A 23,514-nucleotide genomic window follows, 5' to 3' on the forward strand; every position below is an offset into this window, starting at 1 on the left:
CTTGTGTTCCTTTGGGGTTAGGGTTTGTCTTGTGGGGCCAGTGTCCGTGGTGCAGACCCAATCTACCCCTGGGTATGTCTGATAGAATTTCCCAAGTTCCCAGGCCCATTGCCACTCCCAAAACTGTTGATGTTTTAAGGTGGAAGAAAGCAGCATTGTCTCTCCCACTTTTACGTTTGTTACCACTGCTTGCTTCCCACAGGAGAGCAGAGGAGCAGAGGAGCAGAGATGGGGGGTAGGAGGACAAGAGCTGAGAAGGATGCTCGGGAGCTTTGGACTAGTTCAGAAATGGAATGCATGTTTAGCTTTAAGAAATGAATGGAATTCTAAGTTGTTTCATTTCCTCATTCCACCCACTGCTTGTTTCTAGGCAACCTCACATTCCCAGCTCCCAGAGCTTCCTTTTCCTCATGCGTGTTTCACTCCACGGTTTTTATGTTTCTGTCGATCATATAGGTTATGTTCTTGTCCAGCTGATTGATCCTCTTGGATAGGAGTTGTAACTAAGCTGTTACTTAAAGAGTACTTATCCCTGCAGTAACTACAGCACATGTTGACTTACGCTAAGCTTCCAACCCCATACATGTTAATATGTTTGATACAAGATATGTGTACCCTCAAGGATATTAAAACTTGAGTTGTGAAGCAAGTTTTACAGGTAAAGCATTAATGAATATTGTATTGAATATAGTTCAGATCACTTACATATATACAAATCAATTACTTATAATTTGCGTGGCACAATGTAAGACATCAAGACATCAATGCAAGACATATCATTGCATCAATCATATCAATTGCATCAATCAATATCATTGCATCAAGACATCAATGCAAGATATATCTCCTACCTTCAAAAAGCTCACAGATGCAAACAAAACAAAACAAAGCTCACAGATGCATTTTCTACTTTCAGAAAACCCACAGTTCAGTGCTGCAGAGGGGGTGTGAATTGAATTGGTTGTTTTTCGTTTTGTTTTGTTTCATGCTTAAGCAATTACTTTGCAGTCACAGAAAAGAGGCATCTAACCTGCCTGGGAATAGAGTCCAGAGAAGACTTTATGAACTGGTTATTCAAAATTCATTTCTCTCGTATCTTGAGCGTGCCCGCTGTGAGCTGGGTCCTGTGATAGTCATGGAAACACAGTGGTAGAGAAGAGAGAATCTCTGTCTTCTAGGAGCTTAAAGACTAGTGAAGGAAGTCGAGTCAGTGGGCAATCAAGACAAGCACAAAACACACACAACCCTAACCCACAACGAACCAACTCATTTCCCATCAGTTCTCTGCTGGCCCTCAATCTATACACTCACATTGCCTTAGCATTTTTGTATAAAGTTCTGGAATGTCACTCTGTAGAAGCACTTTGGTGGCTGTGTTAAAAATCAGAGAAGTACATCTCAGGAAGACAGACCAGTCTGAGGAATGAGAAACTGGTATGAACAAATGAAAATTGTTCAACAAACAACAGTGCTGTGACCATGCGGGGTGTTGTATGTTGGGCTGTGCTAAAGAGTTTGGTAAATGTAATCTAGTTCGAGGCTAAATTGATCTTGCTTGTATTGTTGTTCTCCTGATGCTTGAGTCTGGATAACACCATTATAAGAAGAATGTGCGAGCTTCTATATATATAGAAAGCCTGGCTTTCACTCAAATTTTAATGAGTCTGCAGCAACAACAACAAAAATCTACGAAGCACTTCCTTGTTCAAATCAGGCATGAAAACAGTTATTGCTTTCTATGTGAGGCTAGCGAGTCAAGGTGATCCATCCAAGGTCACATACCTTGAAAGAACAAATCTAGGACATCCGCTCAGGCCTTTTGCCCCTGGGCCCCTTCTCCACATCCCCACAGCCTCGCTCCACTGCATGGGGCTAATGTGGCCCTGGATGGCTCCCAGGGAGGTGGCTTCCGATTACTCACAAAGGCGCACCTTCTTCCTAATTCAGTCATCGCTTATGTAACGTTTCCATGTGCTGGGCATTGTTCTAGGAGACAGTATCCTCTCCCTTTCTTCCTCTTCCACCCTTCCTCTCTCTTTTCCTTCCCACAAACATTTATTGAGCTGCAAAGCTACATAAGGGGGGAGGGAGAAAAAGAAGTTACTGTTACTCTTAAAGGACAGAAGTTCTGACACAGTGGGGACGTGTGTCACAGGAGAGAAATGTACCATGGCCATGGGAGCCTGGGGGATGGTGCCCACTAGGAGGAAGACCTTGGTAACAAAAAGAAAAGGCAGAAAGAAGAGCCCCTCACTCCCCCCCACCCCACCCCCGCCATCCCCCAGGCTATTCTCGGTCTCTCTAAAGCAACTCCGATACAACAGTGTTCTTCCCGCATTGTCAATCGTTCTGGGCAGGCTGGATGCCCAAACCCACTGTCCACACTGGGCAATGCATTTGAGCAGGAGTGACCCGATGCTGGGCTGAGAACCCTGCTTTGTGGTTCACAGGAAGGATGAATTCTCATGCATTGCACAGAGCTGAAGACCAGCCCAGCACCCTGTGTAGCAGCTACACAAGTCAGATAGGGATGAGCCCCCGGGGGGTTAATGAAGGTCAGCTGGGGGGCCCTTCCCACTTGTCCCGCTATGCTCACTTCACCTCAGAGCTTGACAGTATCCATTTCTTACCTCCTGACTTTCTACAGACTAAGGATCCATGAAAACTGCATACACTCTTCTTGGCCTGGTAGTGACTCTAGGGCAAGTATAAAGTCAAAGAGGCAGATCTTTAATCTTTGAATCTGTCTCATAAGTATTTGCCAGGAGAGAACAGACTATCCTAGGAGATATGGTGACTTACTGCTGATGGAAGTGACGTTATTAACTACATTTAGAGCTTCACAGGTTGTGAAGCAGTCACGTAAGTAGGCGCCTAATAAAACATTTTAGGGGCCTGATACTGACACAGATCAGACAATGCCTCATTGCCACACAGAGGGGAAAGCCCTCTACTCGCTTTCTCTCCTGTCTTACAGGTAAGACAGAAAGCAAAGATGCTTTTTACTTTGTTGGGATGTTTCGCATTACCAACATTGAGTTTCTTCCTGAATATCGACAGAAGGAGTCCAGGGAATTTCTGTCCATGGCACGGACTGTGCAGCAAGTGGTGAGCTGAGGGGGGGTGGGGAGGTTGGTGTGGGAGGCCTGGGGGAGTGGGGCAGGGGATGAGGGGCCGGGGTGGAGGGCTCACAAGTGTCACAGGTGAGCAGGGTGGATGGAAGAAGTCAGAGGCAAACTTGGGATTTAGCTCATCTTGGCTATAATTGCTTATTTGACAGAGTTGCTAATTTATTTGGTAACTTATTTATATTATTTATCGCTGAGCGTAAAAACAAGTGGCTCTCTGAGCTCTAGGGTTTCCCATCTGTAAAATAAAGGAATTACATCAGGTGATCTTTAAAATGCCTCCCAGAACTAAAGTTACGCATGCTGATTAATTTTGTGAGCTGTACACATCTATCTCAACCTCAACGCAGTGGAATCTCTTTACTTAAAAAACAAAAAAGCTTTCTCATTATAGAACTAATACGTATTTAACCACTAACATTTTTTAAATTCAGAAAATTATGAAAAGGAATGTTAAAATTTTCTTTCACATCATCTTCTGAGACAGAACCCCTTTTTATTCTGGGCCACATAGACATAAAGGAGAACATGATATTGGAATATTTGCAGATAGTTTTATAGTAGATTTTTTCCTCTTAACATTAGGTTGCATGTTTCTATGTAAGTAAATATTCTTAAAAAAACACAAGTTTTAATAGCTACCAAGTTAGCCAATCCCCTCTTATTGGATATTTGTCCTCCATTTTTGTTACTCTGGATAATGCCATACAGAACTGCAACATGGATTGTGTCGATCTGTGATTACTTCCTTAGCAGATCTCCTAAAATAAAAAGATCTATTCATGGCTCTTGGTACATATTACGAACTAGAAAGCTTCTGCCAATTTGTATCTGCACAGTAATGGAGAGGGTGGCCTACACGGTGGGCCCATACTGCCTTGACAGGCACGCTGTGGTGTAGACTGGGGAAGGGTTGTGGGAGAGCAAGCAAAGACAACAGTGGGCACAGTGGCCCTTATCTACTGAAGAAGGCCTTCTATATACAGGGTATGTGGATAAATACTTTACCTTTAAATTGTATCAATTATTCCTCAAATTACCCCAAAGATTCTTGGTAAGCACTCTGATCACTTTACAGAGAAAGAAAGAGAGAGAGAGAGAGAGAAGGAAGGAAGGAAGGAAGGAAGGAAGGAAGGAAGGAAAGAAGTGTTGCAGGATTTTTTTACCTCAATAACTGGATTCGTTGTCTCACTGCTTCAAAGAATGAAGAGACGGACACAATGTGAGCAGCAGGCAAAAGTTTATTAGAGTATAAGATTACGAAGAGTAGTATGAAAGCTCTCTCTGCAGAAAGGGGACACTGAAAAGTGAATTGCCTGCCGACAATAGGCAAGCTGTCCTTGTTTTATAAGGTTCTGGTCCCTCCCTCCCCTCCTTCCCTTCCCCCTTGTTCCTTCTCAAGTTTTACCTTTATTGGCTGGATAACTCTAGGTGCTGGGTTGTCCATTCCTGATTGGTTTGTTTCCATTGTAGGAGGGATGGTCTAAGGCCACATCTTTCCTTGTGGGTCATAGGTTTTATGGTCTACTAATTTTTAGTCAGGTCTTTTGTCAAATTCCTGAGAGAAATGGGGGTGGGGGGGGGTAGGTGGTCTCTGTTACATTCTTAAGAGGAACCTTATGCCTGAGGGGGTTTGCCGTGGTCAGACACTCCCAGCATTTTTCTAAAATATGTGTTTTTCCCCACCCAGGACCTCAGGTCCTATTCTTTCCCTCTCTGCCTATTTTACCCTATTTTTTACTGCCATAGAGGGAAAGAAGGCAGGCAGGCAGGAAAGAAAGAAAGAAAGAAAGAAAGAAAGAAAGAAAGAAAGAAAGAAAAGAGAGAAAGAAAGAAAGAAAGAAAGAAAGAAAGAAAGAAAGAAAGAGAAAGAGAAAAACCTGAGTGCTCAGCAGGTTTAGGTAATGTATTCTGTGTTGCATGGTGACTTTAAACTTGGCAATTAGATGGGTGATTTTGCCATTTAGGAAGGAAGGGGAATATAGGAGGAGATTTGGCAGAGACTCAGCTTGGCTTTAGAAAGCTAAGAAAGGGCAAAGAAGGTAAATTGAAATAACTTTCCTTTAGATCCAACGATGGCGCCTTTTAAAAGAGCTGGGTGTTTCCCTAGAGACTGCAGAGTTGGGGGGGGGGGGGGGTGGTGAACCTGGCCGTGGGCGCCACCTGCCCCCTAGTGGCTACTAGAGCAATGTGCCCTTAAGAATATAAATTTTCCATGCTGTGCATTGTTAGAAAAGAGGTTGGATCAAATCCTTTCTAAATGTACTTAAAGGAGTTTGATTTATTAATTATGGAAAAAATTAACCTTTGGAGTAGGCAGAATACAGAAGTTAAGCTTGATCAGGGTGTCTAAAGACAGCAAAGAATGGATATAGGTAACTGATTATTCTTCACAGATAGCAGAATGACAGCAACCCAAGATTTTAGCCTTCCGTTAGAACCCAGCTCTTTTCCTTGCTGGCTGTCAGGGCTTGGACCTACAGGGTGCTAGGTGCTGTGAGTGAAAGCCAAATTTGACAGACTTCAGAAACCTCGGTTTTTCATTTTCAGGTAAACCTGGTTTATACAACATCTGCCTTCTCTAAATTTTACAAGCAGTCTGTTGTTGCAGATGTCAGGTAATGTATGTCCCTTGCTTTGGGATTTCTGTTTACTGCTGTGAAAAGGCGAAAGCTAAGATCTTACCATTCTCAAGTAAGTTCTTGGGGGCGGCTTTGCGTTAATACTCTTTTAGCACAACTGCTGACTCCACTCTGCCCTGCTGTCATGCTGAGTTTTTCTCTTCATCTACCAAAGCCTGCCCTCTCCCCATAGCTGGGATCCTGGGCACCCCGCCTCTCCCCGTCTTAATACCGCTGGGCAAGACGGCCACAAACATGGCTACCATCGGGTGGGGTAAAAATAAAACACAGTCTAGTCTTTCTCAAAATATGTTAAGTAAAAAAACTGGTCATTAGAGATTTTCTAAGGAAAAAGGGATCTCAAACTCAAATAATTTTTATTAAAATTTACTGTATTACTTTTTAATTATTTTACTAAAACTTCTTTTTTTAAATTATGTTTTATGTACTGTATCCCACCTGCCCCCACCTGCAGAGAGGCACAATCCACTTTGACATACCAAAGGCACTAAGAAGCTTGGAGTAAAGCTATTTGTTTACTTTCTATTTCCCACGTTATTTACTGTAGAACACTTAAGGTTTGTTTTTCATAAAACATGACAATAGTTGTGTACTCAGAAGCTCTTGCTCCAGAGTTTGGCTAAATACCAAGTTGGGCTCCATTCCTGGATTTACTACTTACTAGCTATATGATTTTGAGTTACAGTTGATCTTGATTTCCTTATCTGTAAAACTGGAGTAATAGGACCTTGCTCATAAGGTTCAGTGGGATAAAGCAGAATTTAGCAATGTGTTTGTACATGGTGAAGTATCAAAAACTATAATTGTTTTTATTTGTAATAATAGTGAATACTGGTTGGTATTCATAAAAATAGTATATTCTCCATGGAGATGCAACTATACACAAATGGTTTTAGATGTGAACCCAACACAGGAAGACACACAGTATTATGCTTTCTCTTACCAATCCCCTCAATAGGAATCAATGACTTCTTCAAGAACGAATTTTAGAAGTTGAAGGATATCCTTACTGGCCTCCCCTTGACTCCATCAGTTGGGTGATTTTCTATGAAAGTCCTAAGAGAGATACCTAAATATCCCTTTTTTTTTTTTTTTTTTTTTTTACTGTAGCAGCAACAACAAAGGTGGCCTCCTTGTCCACTTTTGGATTGTGTTTGTCATGCCACATGCCAAGGGCCATATCTTCTGTGAGGACTGTGTGGCTGCCATTTTGAAGGACTCCATCCAGACAAGTATCATAAACCGAACCTCTGTGGGGAGCTTGCAGGGCCTGGCTGTAGATATGGACTCTGTGGTACTAAATGGTGATTGTTGGGTAATTCCCCTTTATGCATTCCTTCCTATAGCACTCCTGATGTTTCCATTAACATAGTCAATATTATAATGAAGTATTCTCTTCCACAATCCCAGTAAAACAGGGTTAGCTGAGGACACTGATCCAGGAAGTTACTAAATACAATGATTGGACAATAGAATACTCAAAATTTCAAAATATATATGAAACTGAATTTATTAAAGTGTACCCTTCCCTATATTTAATTCAATTTCATGAATCTTCAAACTAAGCCTCCAAGTCTTGGAGAAAAAAGAATTTTGCTGAGGTTTATCTTGTCTTTTCCCTTGTCCAGACAGAACTGCACCTATGTTATTTATGTAATGCTGCCCAATGTTCCACATTGACTGTTGAATAGCCCTGCCAGAACGTGAATGTCATCATTTGATTGGCCCAGTAAAATACTTTAGTTAATTAATTGTGTGACTCCCAAATTATGCAACTTTCTCTCTTAATTTAAATTCTCTCTCTCTATATATATATATAACATTATATATAAAATAAAAATATAAATACACCCTTTACTCGGCTTCAACAACTATCAACTCATGGCCATCCCCCTTGCTCTCAAAATACATAAACAACTTCCCCTACCCTCACTGGATTATTTTAAAGCAAATCCCAGATATGATGAGTTGCTTTTAAGGACTGAAAATCATTTATATATATGTGTATCATAAAAAATCATATATATATATATATATATAATGTTTATTTATTTCTGAGACAGAGAGAGACAGACAGAGAGCATGAGTGGGGGAGGGGCAGAGAGAGCGGGAGACAGAATCCGAAGCAGACTCCAGGCTCTGAGCTGTCAGCACAGAGCCCCACGCGGGGCTTGAACTCACAACCTGTGAGATCATGACCTGAGCCAAAGTTGGATGCTCAACCGACTGAGCCACCCAGGTGCCCCAGGACTGAAAATCATTTTTACTGAGGATAATTCTAACAAAATGATATACTGGAACTGACAGTTTGTTTTCCGTGTGTTTTTCAATGCAGCTGGGCTTCGGTCAGATTACTCTTCAACCATAGGAGCTGGTAAATTATGACACATAGCTTCTCCTACACTGCCTCCAAATTAGTATCCTTTTTGGCTATAGTTTTCTTTTTCAAATGGTGGTATTTGTTAGTCTTCTTTCAGTTACCAGTGATAGAAATACACTCAAACTGGCTTAAGCACTGAAGAAACTTCATTGGCTCTTCTAACTGGGACAGGGGTGGAGAATGTGCTGGCTTCAGGCCTGTTTGGGGCCAGGTTCTAAAATAAAATCTCCTCAGGACTCCACATCTCTGCTTTTCCCTGCTGAAGCTTCATCAAATGTATTTTTCTAATGCAGTGTCATAAATGGCATCAATAGACCCAAGCTTATAATATATTAGTAGCAGCAATGGTACAACAACCCCTCTCCCCCCCAACCCCCCCCCCCCCCATAACTTTCCCAACAGTTTTTGCAGAAGTCCTGGTGCCGAATTTACTGTCTCAGATTGGCTGGCAAGCCCATTCATGCACCAGCTTCCTTTACTCTGATTGGCCAGTCTGGGTCATGCACCCATCTCTGGACATAGAAGTGGGTTTAACCCCAACCAAACCACACAATCAGGGTGTAGACAGTTTCTCAAAGTAAAATCCTGGTGCTATTACCAGAAGAAGGGGGAGCGGACTCTGGGCTGGCAAAAACAGCAGATGTCCTCCAGAGGAACTCTTTGCTCCTTACTCTTTAAAGATGTCTAGAAAAGTCATTTCTAAAACGGAACAAAACAAAGTGCTGTCTCCACAGACAAAGGCTGCTCTCAGTACTTCTATGCAGATCATCTGTCTCTCCGCTACCCTCTGGAGATTTCTGCAACCTCAGGGAGGCTGATGTGCCACTTCAAGCTGGTGGCCGTGGTGGGCTACCTGATTCGTCTCTCGATAGAGTCCGTCCAGATTGAAGCTGACAATTGTGTCACCGACTCCCTGACCATTTACGACTCCCTCATGCCACTCCGGAGCACCGTCTTGTATAGGTACTCAGGTCGGCGAGGGAAAAAACTGTTTTACAGGGTCTACCTTTGGCAGTATCGCGTTTCCCTTGGAAACAAAGGAAAAGAACTTTTGCGTGCACACATGAGATCAAAGACGGACCCACGCCTTACTTAGCATCCCCTGTATTAGCCAGAGCCTGTCAGACACAATGCTTGCTTTTTACTTGTTAGCCTACCAGAGTGAAAAGCAGTGTAGCAGGAACTTCAGCCACTTCTTGAAATATTTCTGAAATATAATTTTTTTGCTTAATTTTACTTTTATGCAATCGCTCTCATTAGAGTGTGAGAATTAAATACTCTATGAGGATTGCATACCATGAGTAAAACAAAAATTTTCTCCCTTACTAGAAAGAGAACACAACGTTCACTGTGAAAGTGAGGTCAATCAGAGAAAACAATGTCAATATTTCACAATCTCATTACCCAGAACAAATGCCTGTTATGTTTTTGCAAATATTTTCGTTCATATGTAGATATGTAATTGCACACATATGTACATATACATATGCTAATATTTTTTTATTTACTAGCAGACATCTTTTGGAGTGCTTAATATCTTAATAATGATAGTTATACTTTATTCACAATGTGCTGTTTTTACTGTGGTAAAAAAGCACATGAATTATTTTAATAGTGCTTATGTAGGTATAGAGCAGTGTTTTATGTATATATGTATGTATGTGTATGAGTTTATATTTTGGAATTTATATTTTGCATGTTAAAAATTTAAACAGCGTGAATGGTACACAGTGACAAGTAAGTTTGTCACTGGCTCCCATTCCTCAGTCATTGCTACTGCTTCTTTTCACCCTTGCAGACATACTTTGCTATTATCTCATTTAATCCTTACCGAAAGGCTATGAGGGGTATTCTATAGTCATTACCACCGTTTCACCATAGGGGACCTGGCATTTATGAAGATTAGTTGCTGGAGAATCTTTCAGCCAGTTAAGTGACGGAGTTGAGTTCTCAGTCCGGTTTTCCTTAGAACAGAGCTCATGACTGCAGCCATTTAAATGGCTGTTTATGCCTTGTTTGTTCTCAAGGAGGGTCCTGTGACAGCCATCAGAAAAATTCTTTGGTAGTTACTAGACAAAAGTTTCCACACCTTTATCGGCTCCCCTCCATCGTGCCCTGTGGCCACTAATTGACGAAGCTCTGGCTGGCCGAGTCTGCCTAACAAGAACTGTGTAGATGGCCCAGGAAACGTGTGGAATTAGTGGTGGAGGGAGGCTCACTCCTCAATAACCTACTATTCACGTACTTTTGTTCTGTTATCCGGTTTCAGAATTTGTGAACCCACAAGAACGATAATGTCCTTTGTTTCCACAAATAATCTCATGCTGGTGGCATTTAAGTCTCCTCAGATACGGAGGCTATCAGGAATCCGGGCATTTTTTGAGGTCATTCCAGAACAAAGTAAGTCTTTGCTAATTGAAAAAAGTCACCTTGAAAAATATCTGGTATGATACTCCAGTCTTATCTCTCCTGAGGTTGTGTTGTAATACTAGTTATATGAGTCAGGGACCCTGACTCAGGGTCCCGTCAGAGGAGAGAGAGATATAGTATTTAAACAGAGAATTTAATGTGAAGAACTGCTAACTCAGGATAAAGGTGTTAGCTAGCTAACTCAAAAGGTGAAAAGAAAACTGTAAGGTATTATGTAGGCAGTATACGCAGGAAGCAACCACCACCCGTAGGTCTGGGGGGACAAGGGAAAGCGGCCAGAATGATAATTTACAGTGTGGAGGAGGGGTCTGTGGCCTGAAATTCAGACTTCTGAGGAATGGACTGCCAGGCTGGTGTTGGGGTCTCTTAAGTTCAGAGGCAGGTATTCGCGGGGTCGAGGAGGGGGTCCAGACCGTCGAGGAGCGGGTACCGGACAGTCGACAGCCGAGGCCGGTATCCTTGAGGGAGGTGCAATGAAGTGGAGGCTGGGAAAACTGCTAACAGGGTTCGACTCAGCTACGGGAACAAAGCAGAGCTGCATGAGGGGGTGGGAAGAGCCATCGTTGCGGGGGCATGACACTCCCAGGAAGAGGAAACGAAACACACGGGAAACCCTATTCTTCCTCCTCCAGGCCTCTAGTCTGCCTGTAGCGCCCCCTATTGACAGAGCCTAGTTGGAAGCCAGGTGGCAAAGGAGAGAAGCCTTTTGCAGAGCCCCCGCTGCAGCGTCACGGAACAGAGTAGAGAGGGGTGGGTTCGGAGCTGAGTGATAACAGCTCAGTGCCTTGTGGACGTGTGGACGTGGGGTGGGGGACTGTCTATCGTGCCTCCTTAATAGCAATGCATGGGAATGCCATCCTAGAAGAAGATACGTGTGAAGTAACACCCGGAGATTCAATGATTTTCCTAGGTCAGGTAGTGAGCAAAAAGTAACCCAGCTCCCTTTCATTCTTCTCTTTTTGATGTGGGTTGACGAAGTAAAACAAAACAAGACTAAATAAAAAGAGCCTTCACTGAAACTCTAGTCTTTTTGTAATGTTTGTTGCCTTGTAGCTGGTCAGGTCTTACAGATGGTGTCCTGGTAACTTCTCTATGAACATCGAGGACAAAAGGATCAGAATGACAGATGTGGGTGAGGAGGGCAGTGGATTTGGCTTAAGTTAAATGGTCATGGCTTCATAGGTCCATCTACATTTTAAGGCAGTGGCTTGTTTTGATAGGTTTTCTCCGTCAAATTATTACAAAACTAAATGTAAAACTTCTTTGTTAAACAAAATTGAACTGGCGATTTGAGATGTTGTTGGGTTGAAAATTGTCTCCAGCTCCAAAGATTAAAAATATGATTATCTCAGAAATATTGCAGTGGAATTTGTGAACAAACATTGTGAACAAACTGAGCATGTACTATATGCCAGGGATGATTCCAGGTGTAAGGGAAGAGTAGCAAACAAAATAGACAAAAACCAATACTCTCAAGGACATTACATTTTAGGAGAAGGATGACCATGCAGTATGAATAAACATGCAGATTGTTTTATATAAACAGGACAACATGTTATGTAAACTGGGCATATTTCCTAAACAACAAATATACACTCATTTAAACAAATACACTCAGAAGCTTTAAAAAATATATTTAAAGTATGTTTTTAAGAAGAGTAATAGATCTGTAGTCAAAATACATGATCTGAAAACAAATACAGAATTTGAACAAGAAGTTTAGCTATACCTCTGTATGGTACTATTTCTTTTTTGAAAAATTAGCTTAAATTTAAAAAAGTATCTAAGCTTGTTGATCAAAGAGTGTGCATTTGTAGTTAAAGAAATGAATTCAGCGCATTTCCCATAATCCCACGACTGCAAATCGTTGTCTGTTAATGGATATTTTTTTTCAGAATGTGAAAACACAGTATTGGTCAAAGAAATCACTGGCTTTGAAGGGAAAATTTCAAGTCCATATTACCCAAGCTACTATCCTCCGAAATGCAAGTGTACCTGGAAATTTCAGGTAACCTAGTTTTACCACTATTTGAGAAAAATATTGTTATCTTATGTTTAGTAACAGTTTATTTTTAAATTTAATTCATTAAAAAAGTTTTTTTAATGTTTATTTATTTTTGAGAGACAGAGAGAGAGACAGAGTTCAAGCCAGGGATGGGCAGAAAGGGAGACAGAATCTAAAGCAGCCTCCAGGCTCTGAGCTGTCAGCACAGAGCCTGACGGAGGGCTCAAACTCACCAGCAGTGAAATCATGACCTGAGCCAAAGTTGGACGCCCAACCGACTGAACCACCCAGGCGCCCCATTAACTTTTTACTACAAAAAGAATATTAGTTAATTTTATAACACTTAAACCCTAAGCAAATATGTTACCTAGAACATGAAAGTTCCTTGTAATTTCAACCCTCTGCTTATAAATTAACTGTTTTTTGGGATGGGCTTATTTTTCCAGTTGTTGTTTTGTTTGTTTGTATCAAAAAGACCCCCCGCAAAGACAGGGACTCCTCCGTGGCTCTGTTGGTTAAGAATTGGACTTCAGCTCAGGTCATGATTTCACAATCTGTGGGTTTGAGCCCCTCGTTGGGCTCTGTGCTGACAGCTCAGACCCTGGAGCCTGCTTTGGATTCTATGTCTCCCAATCTCTCTGCCCCTCCCCCACTCACACTCTGTCTTTATCTCCCTCAAAAATAAACATTAAAAAATTTTTTAAATGCAAAGACATTGTTACGAGATCAAACAATATTTCTTTCTTTTTTTTTTCTTTTTACCTTGGTAGAACTCACCACTTTTTACTTCTTTCACTATCAGCATTATAGTAAGAATAATAAAGAAATAATAAATTTAATTAGGCAATGTATATTTCAGTTGTATAAGCAAACCAAGATGTCAATGTATATGAAATATATACATCTCTGGTCCTTAACAGAGAGTTCAATCTTTTTTTTTTTTTTTTGTCTTTAAAATTTTAGTCTATAACTGTTTTTCTTTCTTCAACTTTAGTGTCTCATGGAAGGTCATGAAGCCTTTCATGGAAGGCTCTTTCAGCATATATGTATAAAATGATTTTTGTGAGGCACAGCAAGTGGATGTAAGTGGCAAGCAGTTTATGGTTTGCATTCATTCAACATGTTATTATTAACTGCCTACTATGTGTCAGGCAGTATTCTGGACACTGGGATCCATGATATCCGACATGAAGCTTACCATACAGTAGGGCGAGACAGGTGACAAAAATGTGTATAGTATGTTACATAGTGCTATGGAGAACAAAGCAGGCATGGGGCTCCATCTCGTTAACCGTGAGGTCGTGACCTGAGCTGAAACCAAGAACCGGATGCTTAACCAACTGAGCCACCCAGGTGCCCCAAAGAGTTCAGTATTTTTTTAAAAATTTTAATATTTATTTATTTTTGACACAGAGAGAGAGAGACACAGAGCATGAGCAGGGGAGGGGCAGAGAGAGAGGGAGACACAGAATCCAAAGCAGGCTCCAGGCTCTGAGCCGTCAGCACAGAGCCCGATGCGGGGCTCGAACTCCCGAACCAAGAGACCATGACCTGAGCCGAAGTCCGAAGCTCCACCCAGGCGCCCCAGAGTTAAATATTTTTAATAATTTTATTACACCCAAATGTGTACTTAGTCTCAGTGTCCTAATGGCATACATCCTTAACTTATTTATTTTTTTATCATTGTTGCAAACATTTCCAAAATAACTAAAACCCAAAGGTTCTGGACTCGCTCACCACCAGATTCTTAATGCCTCATCAGGGCAGCAGAATCTCAGTACCTCAAGTGACTCTCGCAACTTGGGTAAGGAACAGGAGAGACTGCAAATCTGTCTCTTCCATCTCTCCGAAGAGCAGATGGATCTTTTTTATGACATCCAGAACAGGAAAGGCCCCATTCCCAAAAGCTCTGTCAAATGTTTGAAATTCTTTTCAGGTGAAATAAATGTGATTCCATAATAAGCCATAAGCCCTACAGTGAAGATCCTCAAACATTGTTCTAGTCAGAATGTAAATTGGAATATCAGATTGTTTCCCTAGGGGTTGAGAGTTAGAAATGCTAAATAAAAAGAATTCTTTATAAGGCAAAAAGCATGCCGCTGGGGGAGTGGAGAATGGGAGAGGGAAGACAGGAAATATTAGGGATAGACTTGGTGGGTGACACCATTTCCCAGAGGTCAAGGCTGGTCCTCTTCAGCATGGAGGTTAAATAAAGCTGTTCCTTTCTTGGACCACTTTGAACAGCCACCTAAAATTGTGATTGCATATTTCTGCAAATGGAAATCATGTAAAAAAAATAACTGGGGGCTCCCGGGTGGCTCAGTCGATTAAGCATCCCACTTTGGCTCAGGTCATGATCTCAGTTTGTGAGTTCAAGCCCGGCAGCAGGTTCTGTGCTGACAGCTCAGAGCCTGAAGCCTGCTTCAGATTCTGTGTCTCCCTCTCTCTGACCCTCCCTTGTTCATGCTCTGTCTCTCTCTCTCTCAAAAATAAGTAAACATTAAAAAATTAAAAAAAAAAAAAAGGCACCTGTCAAATAGCTTTGAATTTATTGCAAACAACTGGGAAGAATGACCTAAGTGACAAAAATACTGACTCAAGTCATGGTAAAACGATAAACCCTTTAATACACAAGAGTTGATTTCTATTATTCTCCATCCTTCTTAGTGCCTGGTCCGACTTCCAGATGTAACTGAAGAGCAATCAATCCCTTTTGCAAACTCACTTTCAGCTGACTTTTTTCTTTTCTTTTCTGAGCCTGAGTGGGGGATGGGTAGAGAGAGACAAACACAGAATCTGAAGCCAGCTCCAAGCTCTGAGCTGTCAACACAGAGCCTGATACGGGGCTTGAACCCACGAACCGTGAGATCATGACCTGAGTCGAAGTCCGAAGCTCCACCAACTGAGCCACCGAGACGCCCCTCGGCTGAGTTTTTAAGGTCTCATTTACCTGAGCAGGATTAAGTCCCGCTCCAACTTAAAGTTCCTCTGATTCTTCTCCCAAGAATAAACAAATATTCATTGAATGTCAGTTTCAGGCATGTAACCATAGGGAACACTTAGTAACAAGGTAAAGTCCTTGTTGTCTCAGAGCTTACAGACTGTGGGAGAAGAAGGTGTGGTGAAATAAGAAATAGCAAAAAGGAGTATTGAGGCTTATCACATGTCACCTGCATTTGTTTAGGGCACACACATTTTTATTTGCTCTTAAAACATACCGCTCATATAGGAAAGAGACTCTGGTCACATTTTATGGATAAGGCAATAGAACTGGGGGCAAGCCATTTGCCAGAGGTTACTCAAATAGAAAGTGACCCAGGCAGCATTAAAAGGAATCATGTGGGGCACCTGGGTGGCGCAGTCGGTTAAGCGTCCGACTTCAGCCAGGTCACGATCTCGCGCTCCGTGAGTTCGAGCCCCGCGTCAGGCTCTGGGCTGATGGCTCAGAGCCTGGAGCCTGCTTCCAATTCTGTGTCTCCCTCTCTCTCTGCCCCTCCCCCGTTCATGCTCTGTCTCTCTCTGTCCCAAAAATAAATAAACGTTGAAAAAAAAAAAAAAAGGAATCATGTGCCCCTCCATTAAGTAAATTCAGCACCCCCTCCTTTCCTGGGTTCCTAAAGATGTTCAGCTTCCCTGTTTCATAACAATCACTTAATTGAGTATTTACCTTTGTGTTTTCCTTCTTTTTGTTTTTCAACGAATGCATTTTGCTATGGAATCTTAGAAGAAAAATGTGGAGTGGGGTTTTGAATTGTTATATAACCAATGCCATCAGCCTAGCACCCACCAGTTTAGATGCATCCCACATAAGCAGTATACTGTGGGCCATGTAAATTCACCTCCTCCTATCACCTAGGGAATAGGTGGGATTCCCCAGAGATGAATTCCTCTTCCCTGCTTCTGTGGCAAGCATCTAACCACGGAAGTTCCCAGTGCCAGTGGGAGATGGGTTGAGTTGTATGTATAGAACCACTGGCGAGTGAGAAGTGATAAGGATAAAGCACGTCCTGCATCCTGTCGCTGTCACTGACTAGAGAAATATTTTAACACAGCAGGTCCAAATCAGGAGACTTTCTCCCCTTATTTGGTAAAAGTTCCCAAAGCAAAGGCGTGGGTTGGGCAGTGGGAACAGAGAATACAGGACACAGAAGGAAATAGCATACTTAGCAGGTTTTTTTTTTTTTAATTTTTTTTAACGTTTATTCATTTTTGAGACAGAGAGGGACAGAGCATGAATGGGGGAAGGTCAGAGAGAGAGGGAGACACAGAATCCGAAACAGGCTCTAGGCTCTGAGCTGTCAGCACAGAGTCCGATGCGGGGCTCGAACCCACGGACCATGAGATCGTGACCTGGGCTGAAGTCGGACACCCAACCGACTGAGCCACCCAGGCACCCCAGCAGTTTTTAATTTTTGTCCACTTGTTGAGCAAAAGAGCTCACGGTGTTTTTTGGAACTGCCCTGCTTTACCCCACTTGTCAAGCTGGATAATATCAGTAATGCCTCTTGGTCAGTCTGGGCTCACGTGTAGACTTGTGTGCAATTCTGTGTCAGTGGAACCTGGTGTGCAAGGGGACTTACTTCCTTTCTCCGTGGAGAGGCTTTGGAGTTTGGGGAGCGCATATAAATCTATTTTACTTTGGAGCGATGGAACACAGTGAAAACACCCATGTAACCTTCTTGTGGAGGGCTACATTGGAATATATTCTTACGCTAGAAAATTACACTGAGTACTCTAGGTATTTATTATCTCTTAGTTGACATCTATGTATTTTTAATGTGAAGAAACAGTAAGATGACAAGACTGGGGGGATAAATCGATGTATGTTCTCAGGAGCCCTTGGCGTTCGCTGCACATAAGACCGTCCCGTTCCCCTTGAGCCCTCACTGTCAGTGTTCCAGGTGGCATGATACATTGAGAAAAAGTGGCCTTCAGAGAAATGCAGGGTAACATCGGGAATGTCACTTATTTTTGGTTAGTCTTGACTTCTTCCATAAAATAGGACTCCTACTTCCTTCCTGTGTCGTCGTGTTGTTTAAATGAGAGACGTAGGGGCGCCTGGCTGGCTCAGTTGATGGAGCGTGCAATTCTTGGTTTCAAGGTCCTGAGTTGGGGCCCCATGTTGGGTGTAGAGATTACTTAATTTAAATAAATAAATAAGTAAATAAATAGCCTGAATCATTTTCTCTGCAAGATAGGTTGAGGGATGAGGGCTACAGTATTTAAATACATGTTAGAAAGAAGTACATACAACAAAGACGTTGTAACATCAAATACATCACAAATACAAATGACAGCACTACAACACTAAATGTCAGAGCAATAAAAATCGGTTAAAATTAATTTCTTAAAAAAAAAAAAAAGGAGGCGTCCCTGGGTGGCTCAGTTGGCTAAGCGTTTCACTTTGGCTGGGGTCATGATCTCGTCTGGGGTCATGAGCCCCATGTAGGGCTCTGTGCTGACAGCTTGGCAGGCTTGGAGCCTGCTTTGGATTCTGTGCCTCCCTCTCTCTCTGCCCGTCCCCTGTTTGCCTTCTGTCTCTCTCTCTGTGTCTCAAAAATAAACATTAAAAAAATAGATTTAAAAAACTTAAAAACTAAAATCATGACATAACACAATGTATGTGTACGTCATACAATGTCGTAAAAAGGTCGGATGTGTGTGTGCACGCGCATGCATGCGCACTCACGTGGGTGTGTGCTGTATGGGCAGCCTCTTTCTTGTTTGATCTGGTCTCAGCAGACCTGGGAGTGATTTAGTAACTGCCTTCAGGAATACCCAGGTTTAATATGAAGAGGATGCTGATTCACTTCTCTGTTATCTAAATAATCTGAATAGTGCTTTAAATGAACTATGTCATTGTTACTGAAGGAGGAAACTGTGCATTCATTAACAAGTGGGTGTTTTCAAAGTTAAGCTCATTTACAAGGAGGAAACTGACACCTAGAGATAATCTAATATGTCCCATGTTACCCAGCTCACTCAAAACTGGGGCCTTAGAGCAGCTCCCTAGCACTGGGGCACCCATTTCCCTCTCTATTACGCTCTCCTCATTCTGGTTTGTTGCAGGGTAGGGGAGGTACTGGTCTATCCCACCAAAGGTCATAGTGTTGTAGGGTTTTTTTTCCTGTAATACCTGGGATTCATTGTCTCTCCACTTGGAAAATGAAGAGGTGGACACAAAAGGAACAGCAGGCAAAAGTTTATTAGAATATAAGATTAAAAAGGAAGAATAGTATGTCTCCCCTTTACAGAGAGGGGACATTCGAAAGTGAATGTCCGAGCACTATAGGCAAGGGTTCTTGTTTCATAAGGTTCTGGTCAGCCCTGCCCCTTCCCTTCTCCCTTGTTCCTTCTCAGGTTCTACACTTATTGGCTGGATAACTCTAGGTGCTGGGTTGTCCATTCCTGATTGGCTCATTTCCATTGTATGAGGGGTGGTCTGTGGCCGTATTTAGGTCTTCTGTCAAATTCCAGAGGGGAAACCTGAGGACCAGTAGGTGGTCTCTGTTATATTCTTAAGAGGAACCTTATGGCCTGGGGGTTTGCTGTGGTCAGACACTCCCAGCATTGTTCCAAAATAGGTGTTTTCCCCACCCAGGGACCTCAGATCCTAATCTTTCCCTCTCTGCCTATGGAATCCTATCTTCTTGTATCATAATAGGGCACAAAGAATAAAATGCCCTAAAAACGGCAAGCTGAGGGAATGAGTTCTGAGTGAAGAAACTTAGCCTGAAACATATCCTTCAGTTGAAACATTTTTCTGACTTAATGTTTGTTTTTCACAGACTTCCTTATCAACACTTGGCGTAGCACTGAAATTCCATAATTATTCAATAACCAAGAAGAGCGTGAAAGGCTGTGACCATGGATGGTGGGAAATTAATGAACAAATGTAAGTGGGTTCCATATGTAAAGAATCTGATGAAAGGCCTCACCTAAAGGTTCAAAGCCTTGGATCCCTTGTCTCCGAAGAGTTTGCACTTAACGATTTACAGAGAGGGAAATTGAGGGATACAGGAGTTAAATAACTTGCTCAAGGTCACTCAGCTCATATGTGATTAAGCCAGGATTCAAATCCATGTCTTATGGCTCCCAAGTCCTGGCTGGGCCACTGCTCTTTGCTGCTGGGCTATGGGTGTGCACCCTCTATACTTTACAAAAATAGCTTGGCAGATAAAGTCTTTCAAACCATGGAGCCCTGGAGGAAATAGTAAATAGGAGTCCTGGTGATACAAAAAATTAAAAACCATTAGCCAATTGTGTGCAGTAGGACAGGTTGGGTCAGTCTGGCTGTATCCTGGCGCATGGGTTGAGGCTGATTAGAGAAATCGAGGTGTCTGAGCTTCCCGAACTGACCCAGGATCTCCCCACTCTCACCCTTAATTTGCGTCTTAGTTATTTTTATTGTTTATTTGCTTCTAAAGTTGTACTAGGTCTTGTATTTAAAAATAGAGAATGTCCTGTCTTTACAGCAGAATAGCTTCTAAGTTTACTTTGAAGGAAGAATTTTTGTGAGGTTAGCCTAAGGGATTTGCCTGCTAATTCTTTGCTCACTGTTAATCCATGAATGAAACTTTCCTTTTCTAAATGATTTTCCTGAACCGCCTTCTTTCATTTCCTTTAGACGCTCGGATTATGTGCTATGCAGTCATAGGTTCTGCCTTCACTGGAATATATCCTATCTGATTTAAGAGTATTCTTGGACCATTATTAGATGTGCCTTGTATTCCTATTGGAAATGATTTTGAATCAGGGTCTGTTGTGCAGGAGACAGAAAACCTGGGTTCAAATTTGAACTCTGTAATTTAGTACCTATATTAACTAGGACAAATTACTTAACCTCTTTGATTTTCAGTCTGTAAATGAGGTAATAATTCTTACTTGTTAAGGTGGGATTTTTTTGGTAAGGATTCAATGAGCTAATGCATACCACATACCAAAAGAAAATATTAGTCATTATTATGATGAGTGAGATTGTTTGGGATAGAGTTGTTGAATCACTATGTTATACACCTGAAACTATTGCAACATCGTGTGTCAAAAAAAATTGCCTTGGAAATTACTTTGGATGGATAAATACTATAGAATGTGCCCCCCCCCCACCAAATTTTATGAATGCTGCATTTTGATACTTAATTAGATAGAGGTTGAAAAAACAACTCTTTACAATTCTTTTATAAAGTTGTATGCGTAAGATAGAGCTATAATTCAGAACTAGATACTATTTTTTTTTCCTTCTAAGTAACAACTGCTACCACCTAGGAAGGGTTGCTGTCAAAGTATGAGCAGGATTTTCTAACAAGGAATCAGAATCAGGAACTCTCTCTGCTTAAATACTTTCCCTGAAGGGCTGGCTCTTCAGTTTGACTGAAGTTTGGCTGGCTGAAATCCTATCAGATTCTTTTGATGTTAGTTGCACCCTTAGGATTTAAAATGCCAGCCCTTCCCATTATCAGTTCTTTTCATCTAAAAAGGAAAGGCTGTAATTGAACTAACTTCTGACACCTTGCTGAAAAGTTGCCTAAAGGCATTGGGTATGTAAAGGGGAAGCAGAAAAAAGTAATGCCGCCACCAGGATGCCCAGTGATTGTGAGTTCAGAGAACATGGGAATAGGCTGTAGCCGCTCAGGGCAGCTACAATGCAACATATGACCCTAAAGGAATGGATGTCCTTTGGATGAAGTTTTGCAGAGCAAAGTTCACGAAAGGAAAGCTGTTGGTGCACTAGAAAGTACCAGGGTTTATGTATTTATTTATTTATTTATTTTTCCAAGCAAAACAAAATCATATGTAATGGTCTTAAATGCAAAAGTAAAAACAAACAAGAAACAAAAGCAAAAGAAAATGAACAGAACAGTACAACCCAAAAATGTCAAGACAGTTATGAAGAAAACTTGGGAGGGTTAATCTTTAGATTTAATACCAGGGGGACTTGTGTCCTAATCCTGCTTCCACTTTCTTGCTATTTCGAACTTTAACACGTTACTTCACTTATTTACTTCTTGGTTTTCTTACCTGTCATGTGCCTGTACCTGTAAACTGACTCTTGTTGGGTTTCTCCAATTTCTCACTTTTTTTGTTGTTGTTGTTAACTTTTGTTCCCTTAGCTACCACTGTGCTCCATTCCGTACTGTTCCTCTCTAAACTCCAGGCAAAACATGTGTTCAAAGAGTCCTTGACTCCTCCTTAACATCCCGGTAAGATTGATCTTCGCGAGAAAGCTCTAGTAAATGCTAATGGAGAGCACCAATAAAATCACTATGAGACACCAATAACAATAATCATGTTTTCAGAACACAGGAATCTGATCCGAGGATGACCAGCTGGAGTAGAATCTGGCCCCAAAAGGTTAATGTGGATGCCAGGTGCCTCTCAGAGCCTGGCTCCCATTTGGCAAAGTGACCACCTACCTATGGCTGTTATCTCTTCCTCTGTTCCAGGAGCTAGTCTACCAGCCCATCAGGGCCTGAAATTTAACTAACTGCAAAAGATTCTTCCTGAAATATAAATGAATACTTTCCTCTTTTGAACCTTAAAGTCATGGGTTACCTCTGTGGTCCTCCCGCAGAACGCCAGCGTCTGATCCCTGGAACTTTTGTGGTTCCCACGTGTTTTGGCAGCTAGGAGTGATTGGCATTCACAGATTCCACTCCTCAACCCGTGTGTTTGCTGTTTCCCTTTGCGACCTTGCAGGTTTCACCCTGGAAAGAACTTTGCCTACACAGAGCAAAGATCTAACTTATCATAGGCCCCCAGGGTAATAATATTTCATGTTCTACTAACCACAGTGTTCATATAATTAGAATTCCTAACAGGAGAGACATTTCCTCTTAGGACAAAAGGTAAGAAAAGTCAAGGTAAGGAAATATTGCAGACAGACATTACTACTTTGAAATTTTGCCAACGACAAGCCTCAGAGTGCACCTCAGTTTTCACTTTAGTTGGAAAAAATATTGCATGTGCTTTACTTTAAGTGTTTCTGGGATTCTTTGCATATTTTCAGCCTCAGCTCATGGATTCCACTCTGCTCTATAGGTAGGTTTGTGGGCAAAAGCAGGCACTTCTTACTGTTACGTGGTTATTTATGCAGAAAAAGAGAAGACCCATACTTCTTCTGTTTATAAGTGTTTGTGAGCAAAACAACAGGTAGCAGTCAATAGTACCGCAGCTGTATTTAGCAGAGTAGAAAATCGAGGGGACAGAAGTTACCCGATCACAGAGACTTAGATAGAATGGACAACTACTGTTAGCTCTGCCATAAGCATCTCTGCCTACGAAGCCCCAAGTACCAAAGTATTAGTGAGTTCGCGGTCAGTGGGAATGCAGCTGGCAGACCCTCTTCCCTGACTCTTGTCTCCTCAGGTACTGTGGCTCCTACATGGATCACCAGACGATTTTCCGAGTGCCCAGCTCGCTCGCTCACATTCAGCTGCACTGCAGTTCAAGGCTTTCCGACAAGCCACTGTTGGTGGAATATGGCAGTTACAACATTAGTCAACGTAAGCCTGGGATTGGCTCTTTAGAAAATCTTAGTACATGGTTAAACAGAGGCTAATACTTTATAACTCTAAAACTTGAGAAATTATGGAATAAAAACTGATTTATTTATGGGGCGCTTGGGTGGGTAAATGTCTGACTTCAGCTCAGGTCATGATCTAATGGGTCGTGGGGCCGAGCCCCACGTCAGGTTCTGCACTGACAGTGTGGAGCCTGCTTGGGATTCTCTCTCTGCCCCTCTCCCACTCACTCTCTCTTTCTCTCAAAATCAATCTATCAAATCAATCAATCAATAAACAAACTTGAAAAATGGATTTATTTCTGCTATTTACTATTATATTTTATAATAATATATAAATAAATATAAATATGTGTTATATAATTCTGTTATAATAAATTCTGTATTTATTATTGCTACAGTTTAAATTA

The 23,514-nt window shown here is 41.8% G+C and overlaps 1 protein-coding gene across 1 annotated transcript in view; it reads left to right on the plus strand.

The window, feature by feature from the left end:
- The first annotated feature begins 2,977 nt into the window (after positions 1 to 2,977).
- Positions 2,978 to 23,514, plus strand: part of TMPRSS7 (transmembrane serine protease 7) — a 35,299-nt gene continuing 14,762 nt past the window's right edge. The window contains exons 1-9 of the mRNA XM_043594162.1: positions 2,978 to 3,108; positions 5,679 to 5,746; positions 6,881 to 7,074; positions 8,106 to 8,144; positions 8,885 to 9,113; positions 10,420 to 10,550; positions 12,476 to 12,588; positions 19,374 to 19,480; positions 22,951 to 23,087. Coding sequence (XP_043450097.1) covers positions 3,016 to 3,108; positions 5,679 to 5,746; positions 6,881 to 7,074; positions 8,106 to 8,144; positions 8,885 to 9,113; positions 10,420 to 10,550; positions 12,476 to 12,588; positions 19,374 to 19,480; positions 22,951 to 23,087 — 1,111 coding nt within the window. The 5' untranslated portion in view covers positions 2,978 to 3,015. The remainder of the gene's footprint in view (positions 3,109 to 5,678; positions 5,747 to 6,880; positions 7,075 to 8,105; positions 8,145 to 8,884; positions 9,114 to 10,419; positions 10,551 to 12,475; positions 12,589 to 19,373; positions 19,481 to 22,950; positions 23,088 to 23,514) is intronic.

Source organism: Prionailurus bengalensis, chromosome C2, assembly GCF_016509475.1.
Source record: "Prionailurus bengalensis isolate Pbe53 chromosome C2, Fcat_Pben_1.1_paternal_pri, whole genome shotgun sequence".
Lineage (NCBI taxonomy): Eukaryota > Metazoa > Chordata > Mammalia > Carnivora > Felidae > Prionailurus > Prionailurus bengalensis.